Here is an 8237-nt window from a genome sequence, read left to right as displayed (position 1 = left end):
ACCTGGCTAAACAGGAGTTCAGTTCAGTTTCATTAAACACTCAATGCTGCGCCATGCAAAATTAACCAGGTGCAGACACTGCAGGTGGCCACACCTGTGGTTTGACAAGGGAAATCCCACTTTTCAATCACAGAAGTCAATAGAAAAAACTTCTATTAAATTCAATGGGTTTTCAAATGGGCCCTAGATACCTGGCCAGAGGAGGGTGGGAAGATCGTTAAGATTGAGGCCACTGGCTTTACTCAATACTGTAAACGGGAAAGGCTGACTGACATTATTAAACTAGCACAGCAAAGAATCAATTGCAGAACTTCTCCACCCAGCTGCTCTCCATGTTCGAGGAATTTTTTACTCTAACACAATAAAAAGTTTTTTGCAGCAAGTACTGCAAGAATCCCAGAACTGCAGTGTAACAGGATGCCAGCAAACGTTGCCTCTAGAGATCAGTGCAACTTGCTAGGGTAACGAGAAAGGAAAAGCCACGCTCATGTCTGTGTGGAGACAGAGCAGAGCGCTCTGTTAAAAGGCACCTTTGTTTCTCCAGCACAGAGCAGAGTACTGGAACGGAAGAAACGTTTGGCGGGTATCTGATCGCAATCGAAAAATAATAAACCTCCGAACCGTCCAGGGCTGGGAGCTCTTTGCATCTCTCCGCCAGTAAAACCAATTTGGTTCAACAGCTGCGCAAGAGTCAAGTCGAGGGCCAAGTCCCTGCTGGTGGAAGTGCTGCCCGTTTTCACCAGCAGAGTCTGGCCCAGCACCTGCTCCAACACCCAGTTTGGAGGAATCGGATGTGACTGTATAGACAGGGTTTGTGGGTCAGCAGGAGGCAGTAATTACCAAGGGCAGGAAGACAAAGGATCCCCAAGCGAATGCCTGCAGGGATCTGGTCAAAAAACGCAAGTTTTTAGGGGAAAAGACATTTATTGAAACGTCAGTGTTGAGGGGTTGTTTTCTGACTAATTCCAACCCTCCTACTGTCTGAGGCCCTGATCCTCCAAAGACTTACACACATGCTCAGCTATGCGCTCAGCGCAGCCCACTGACTGCAGTGGGACTTCTTAGATATAGTATTTATTAAGCAGGCAAATAAGACTGGTTTGATCAAGGTCCATATCTCACCGACCAAAGGGAGAGGCCTGGGCTACAACGTTCTGATCGAACCCTCCCATCCCCAACAAATTCAGCCGTGTTTGGATCCTGGGTTTTCATTTAGGCCCATCTCTGAAGACTTCAGACTCTCAAAGAAAACGTCAGCTGGGCAAATTGCGATGAAAACCTCACACAAACACAACTACCCTTGGAATCAACCTCATTTACAACGAACACTCAGGAGCACCGTTTGGTGCCAGCCTTTTCATAAGTGACCGCAAGTTTTGATGCCCGACTTGACATACACCTAGGGCCTCATTTTTCAGAGTGGGTGAGCACCTGCCGATCCTGTTTTCAACTGGAGCGGTGAGTGCTCGGTTCTGCTGAAAAACGAGCCCCGAAGTGTGTCAGATTTTGGGGTACCCGTCTACCGAGGCACCAGGGGCTATTTGAACGCGTTGGCCTAGATTTTGTCTCGATGGAGGTTTTTAATCTGAATGGAAACAATTTAAAATCGCACAAAAAGGTCAATGCTTATGAAACAGCCATGAAATAGGTGGCAGCCAGAGTCCTGCAGCTTAAACTACCAAGGGGTTACACAGCTGCATACCCGCTCCTTGGGGCGCTCCTCACCCAGAACAGGGACCAGCACATTAAAACTAGAGAGATGAGAATGTAAATTTGCCTCTGGAGAGAGATCTCAGCAGTTGACTTCACCAAAGAGATGGCCCCATAGACTCTCAGGGTAGATTTTCAGAGGCACACAGGGTTATTAGGGATCTAAACTTCCATTGAAAGGCAATGGGAATTGGGTGCTCACGTGCCATTTGTGCCTCTCCAAATCTTCCCCCAAGCTCTTAGTGGCAGCTGGGATTCTCCTCAATTCAATGCAACAAGAGCCATGTGGCCATTCTTACGCGTCAGCGGCTGTTCCGCTGCTCACCAAACAAAGTACTTGGGGTTTATATGCCAAAAGGTCCTGCCATTTTCATCGGAATGGGAGCTCGTGAGCCAGGAGCAAATGTCAAATGTTTAAAAGAACCGAACACTTTGGAAATGATACAGTAACAGGTAGTTAAAACTGCGAATCGCTTATAAAATTGAACCTCGGAAAGTCTAACAAAAAGCTTCGGTCAGGTCTCGATGCCGGTCTGCAATCTCTTTCGGTCCCAGTGCACATTGGAAAGGACAGCTGCCATGGCAGGGGCGCGGGGCCCTGGCCTTATCAGAGGGTGCGTGGGTTGTATTCGGGCAGCTTCTTTAGCTTCTCTTTCTCCACTTCGCTTTCGTCCCTGGCTATCACCAAAGAATGGGCATAGCCCATCGCCACCTGAGTAGACAGAACAAAGCATTTGCCACCCTAAAGGTTATACTGGATTTCATTGCTAACAAACTGCTGTGTCGGGAGGTCTAGTGGGTAGAGCACTGGCCTGCGACTCAGGAGACCTGGGTTCTAGTCCCGGCTCGGCCGTCTGACTGTGCCTCAGTTTCCCCAGGTATAAAACGGAGGTGATGATACTGACCAGACTGTAAGGCACACGGAGTTCTACTGATGAAAATCGCTATGTAAGAGTTAGGGAAATCACAAGTCTTTTTATGATCAATGGCTTCTTACAACTCACCTTCGGAGGAACAGTGTGCAAGGACTAGCAGAGCGCACAATTCATAGATGCCAAAGCCTGAAGAGACCATTGTGATCATCTAGTCTGACCACCTTCCCCAAAATAGTTCCTAGAGCATCTCGTCTAGAACAACATCCAGTCTTGATTTAAACTACGCCCCATCCCTACGGGCGTACGCTCCTTGAGGGGGCCACTTGGGGATCTGGGGCAAAATCAGTACTTGGTCCTGCTAGTGAAGGCAGGGGGCTGGACTCGAAGACCTTTCAAGGTCCCTTCCAGTTCTAGGAGATGGGATACCTCCATTAATTATATTATTATTATTATTATCCTCTAACTCCTCATGAGAGGTTTGCAGACACACCACATTCATTGCCTCTATCCTGGGCACCACAGCAACACGTCTGATGGACACCATCTCCCTGCTCAGGCATCCCCATAAGGGATAGGGTAGGGAGTCCGGTCAATTTCTGTGCTGATTAAAGATGAACCGATTAATAAACATTAACAGGATTAGCATCTACCCTACACCTAGGGGGATTTTACTCCATTTCACAACCCTCCTCCCCACTTGATGTGCATAAGCATGGCACATACCCACCCCAGAAATAACCTGTCTGAGCCAGGTTTCTACTTGTGCAGTCCTCTCTGAGAGCAGCAATGGTGCAGACGTCTTTCCATTATCTATGGAAAACAGGCTCCCCCACGCTTCTCTCCGTCTCCAATTGCTGGTGTATTTTGCATACGACAATCCCATTACCCAGTATCCTGAGGATAAACAGGGATCTGGCTGCCACGCTTTAAAGCATCAAGACAGACTATTATGAGGAATGGGATTACGAATAGGGCGATGATTTTCGGAAGCACGAGACGTGAAATGGGTGCAATCCAGCCTGCTGTGCTAACAGCTTGTATTTTCATTTGCTGGGTCTGCTCTTACCTGCTCTGGATAAATTCCATCTAGGGTTTTCACCTCTTGGGCTGCAGTAGAGGACTTGGGTTTATGGTCTCCATAGCCCTGTGAAGAGAAATGCAGAAGGGAACTTGTAAGATCAGAGGGTGAACCACAATCTAACCATTGTCCAAGATTGTGCTATTTAACCTATTCCCTTGGCTTGCAGTGGCTTCTGAAGCAGCCCCATGGAATAACCAAAGGTACAGAGGTGAGTGGCTCTCCTGGGCAGGTTTAACTGCCTGCAAGGGCAGCAGAGAGACAGGAAGAACTAGCAATTACAAAAAAGATTTCCCTAAGACCGAGAGGAAAAAGGCTCTGGCTTCTAGTTTGTATTTTGTAAAATCCTTGGGGTTTTTTGTTGGTCCTACAAAAATGGTTCCGCAGAGGAAAACAAAATGTTCTCCCCAAAGCGGGACTGCCAGCATGTGTGTGGGGTACTGATGCTGGGGCATGAGGAAGGGAAAGGACACCTCACCAACAGGCTATCTTCAGCTTCATTTGGAAGAGGGGTAGGCAGGCCAAAGAAACTTCGTTTTCCAAACTTCTAAGAGTAACAGTCAAATGTGACGAGCAATGGGACTTTGCTAATTGATAGGTCAAGGGAAAGGAAAAAAAAAAAAAAAAAAAAAGATCTGAGTATCTAAATCAGTATGAAACAAAAAAGTCAATACGGTGGCTGCACCTTGGAAACCACGGAAAATTCAAAACACCGAAATGCAGGCACAGAGAAATCCAGAGCCACAGGCAGGCTAGCGCTAGCTCCAGCCCCACCCCAATCACTCGGGACACTGAGAATTAGAACCAAGGAGGCGGATATAAGTCACCATACAAAAGTATAGCACGAGCCACATACGACACTCGTCAGAAGCTTGTGAGCGGCGGCACAGCTGCCGGGAGTTGGGATTCTTGCTGAAGCCCCGAGCTCTGGCAGGTGCACCCCGCAGGGCTGACGGCCCAAGACGCCCCCCTCCCCACTGGGCAGAAGCCCCTTCCACAAGGCAGAGGTCCTGAGCTTCCCCCACTCCCAGTCTGGCAGGTGAAGAACATGGGGGCTCCGTGAGCCGCACTTTAATGGTAAAAGAGCCGCAGGTGGCTCCCGAGTTGCAATTTGGCCACCCCGGCATAGCAGAAGTAGTCAAATACTTTAGTAATCTGGGGAGACACAGACTGGGACTGTATAATTCAGTGTGTCATATCAAAAGAGTTTGAGATCATCATAAAAATGTACAGATGTCCTCAACTAAAGCTACGATTTCCCTGGGAAAATGGGGCATATTAGATAGTTATGTCACATTACCCCAGCACTCGAATAGCTCTTAAGGAAGGAGATGGAAGAGCTGTTACACTTGTGGTGAGATAAAACATTGGATAATTAGACACAAGAAGGTGCATTAGGGTGAAGCCAATTGCCTTGTAGAGGTTGTTAGGCACAAGGCAACACTGAATGTTTCCAGCTACGTGGGAAGCCAGTTCTCACCAAAATACAGAACTCACTTAGGTTTATGAGTTAAGTGCATCCATACATCCACCCTCTTCTCCCCTTCCCTCCGATACAAGCTCCCTGTTTCCAGAAAAATTCACTTAGGAATGTTTTGGTAATTTTCTCTGGGAGAAAACTCTGCGTAGTTGTGTGTGTAGGAGTGAGTAGAAAGGTGCGTTTCTGTGTAACACTTCATCTCTGTGTAAATTACCTATTATTGCATCTTCCAAGCTAACCTTTCAACACGTGCAACAGGAAAAAAAAATTCCCTTCAATAACTAAATTAAGCAGGGACAGTGATCATTAAAAAATATAACACCCCACTGATTTAGTGATCACAGGATTACAACCGTCCACTTGCAAAGCTGTTTTTCACCCATCTCTCTGCTTGCAATCTTATCTTCTCTGGTACCGGACCAGCCTGGCTAGGGTTTCGGTGCAAGTCCCCAGCTGCCTTCTTACCAGTTCACCGAAGGTCGGAGATGGGCCCCAGCTGATTGTGCTCTCATCTGCAGCCACTATAATACTGCTCTTCCTGAAACAGGTACACAGGCTGTTACTGCTACACGATCTGCCTTCGCGCCCGCCCCCAGCAGCCCCGCCAGCTAGTTACATTGCCCGGGCCAACTGGCCGCTTGGTACCACCAGAGAATTTCCCCAAGTATTTTTGGATGCTTTCTTGCTCAGGTGCAAACCCTGGTCCTGCTGCTTTCCGAACTGCTGCAAGGCCTGATCCTGCTGCCTGGGTGGGTGGGTGGATCCTCACTCAAGTCAGAGGCCTGCCCCTAAATAGATCCCCATAATCAGTCATTCCCTAAAGCAGCATGTCTCAAATGCGGCCACCGGCGGATTTTTGTGTGGCTCCAAAGCATTGGCAGAGATCGGGGGCAAAGCAGCGCCCCCTCCCTGCAGCGCCCAGCTATTGCTCCTGACTAGCCATAACCAGGGGCAGCGAGAAGCGCTGCCTTGGCGTTTGCGCTGGCACTGCTAGCGGGGATCGGCACCCTGCAGCCTCCTCGGAGGCTCTGGGCAGCACCTCTCGAGATGTATGGGGCCGGTGTGCACAGCGCTGGAGGTGGCTCTTGCCAGGGCATTCAGTCCCCAGGGCAGCTCCCCGGCTCCCATGTGGCTGGGGCATGAGAGAGTTCCTGACCCGCCTTCCCTGGGGCGGGCTCTCACTGAAGGGCACGGGAGGCAGGGATAGAGAGCCGGGTTTGTCAGAGCCGCCACCAGCAAGAGTTGATGGCCGCACTCTGAAGCCACCAATAAATTTGTCGGGAGAAGCCCTGTAACATACTCAAGATAAAAACCTTTAACAGAAAATCAAGGAGAGGTTGAACAAACATTAGGTCTTAAAGGGATTCCCTTTCCATGTCCACTAATACAATGCTCCTAGTCAAACGGCAATCAGGCAAGTCAGAGATCAATGTTCATTTGAATGAATGCCCACGTATCAGAAATTGCTTGCCTTTTAGCGACAGAACATGCAGGGGAATGCCTGGGTCGAGAGAGTGAGGAAAGAAATCTTTAAGTCCTAGTGTAAAGATTTACTCTACAAGTTTGCAGAGCCCTTGGAGGTCATGCGTTAGGTTTCTTCATTGCAGCATAGTAAAATTAGTTACAGTTGATTTACGGGGGGACTTTTCAAACAGATCCTGAAGTTCCCCACTCTGAAGAGCTTGCAGTCAAAGAGAGACAAGACAAAGATAGGTGTGGCATGAGACAACAGGCCAGATAAGGGAGAGGGTGAAGAGGATAGGAGACCAAGGAGGAAGGATTCCTGGAGAAAGAAGGTTTTAAAAAGGTGAGGAGGAGATAAAATTATTCTATTTCTCATGGACCTCTAGCCAAATGCTCAAACTGTTCACAAATCTCCCATTAATACAAGCAGAAGCATCCTCTAAGCAACCTAGAAACACTGAATAGCACCCCCTCATCTCCCCCCCACACACACACACACACAGTGGAGTGCTACAATCAGTGCTGGAGAATGGTTGAGATTTTAGAACACTCTGATCAAATCAAGTGATCATTAAAGAGGTTTTAAAGATTTGTATGCCGCATTGGAGCGGTCCCAGGATATCAGAGAGACCAGGTGGGGAGCTCATATCTTTATAGAGCCAACTTCTGTTGGTGAGAGAGACAAGCTCTGTGTAAGCTCCACGGCTGGTCTCTCTCACCAACAGAAGATGGCCCAATGAAAGACACTCCCTCATCCACCTGGTCTCTTAAAGATTCGACAGTTTCTCCCCCACGCCCGGCTGACTGCAGCAAATCACGCAACCCCACCACGCAACCCATCATCCCAACCCCACAGCGGGAACTGGAAGGTCAGACATCCCATGATGGGTTCTCCACTCTCCATCATGAATCTAAACAAAGATGTTTGCTCCCTCCCAGCACAGGACAAGGCAACAAACCTTTCTAGGAGGAGAGATTTGCACCCAGTCATTTATTATGGGCCATTTCCCTCCGCCCTTGCTTTAACCAGGACTCAGGCCTCCCTTCCTTCTCTAGTGCTATTAAGAATACCCACCCTATGTATCCAGCAGCTTTCCTCCTACCACAGGGTCAAAAAGCAAACCAACTCAACACCACTGCCTGGATCCACCAAGCAGAGCTGGACCCCAGGCCCGGATAATCGAATCAGATCTCGGTGTATGTAAATATAACTAGTCAGTAGGAGCCATTTCATGGGGCCAGATTCACTGCTCCTACTATCAGTCCCTTCTGTACTTAGATCTGCCAGCTAACAGCACTACTTCTACGATGTCATTCAGGCAAGCTGTGGGCAACGGTTCCCACCTCCCCAGTTCTGGGAGCAGAAGCGGTCACTTACCCACAGGCCAAGCTGCGGATTTTCCAGCCACAGAGGTCCTGCACTGCTTTGGGGTACATGGTTGACTCACGGGAGGTGTTTGTGGCTCCCCAGAAAAACAGACCACCTGAAAAACAGAGCAAACAAACCAACATCAGGCTCTGAGATATTCTCGGACACAGAAATCCGTTTGAAACGCACATGCACGGACGCTATGAAAGGGATCTGCAGAGACGACGTAACACATGCTGGTCGATCACTCCAGGGTTTATT

The 8237-nt window shown here is 48.7% G+C and overlaps 1 protein-coding gene across 3 annotated transcripts in view; it reads right to left on the bottom strand.

Annotated features, from left to right (window-relative positions):
• Nucleotides 1-650: 650 nt before the first annotated feature.
• The window catches only part of RCC2 (regulator of chromosome condensation 2), a 35877-nt gene continuing 28290 nt past the window's right edge, over nt 651-8237 (bottom strand). For 2 of the 3 annotated variants that reach the window (XM_034753035.1, XM_034753036.1), the window contains exons 11-14: nt 7986-8091; nt 5609-5681; nt 3652-3729; nt 651-2422 (exon numbers count right to left, since the gene is read on the bottom strand). In XM_034753035.1, coding sequence (XP_034608926.1) covers nt 2318-2422; nt 3652-3729; nt 5609-5681; nt 7986-8091 — 362 coding nt within the window. In that variant the 3' untranslated portion in view covers nt 651-2317. The remainder of the gene's footprint in view (nt 2423-3651; nt 3730-5608; nt 5682-7985; nt 8092-8237) is intronic. The other variant, XM_034753037.1, reaches the window with a different exon arrangement.

Source organism: Trachemys scripta, chromosome 19 (assembly GCF_013100865.1).
Source record: "Trachemys scripta elegans isolate TJP31775 chromosome 19, CAS_Tse_1.0, whole genome shotgun sequence".
In the NCBI taxonomy this organism is placed as follows: Eukaryota; Metazoa; Chordata; order Testudines; family Emydidae; genus Trachemys; species Trachemys scripta.
The sequence above is the reverse complement of the archived record's forward strand: the minus strand, read 5'-3'. Positions and strand labels throughout refer to the sequence as shown.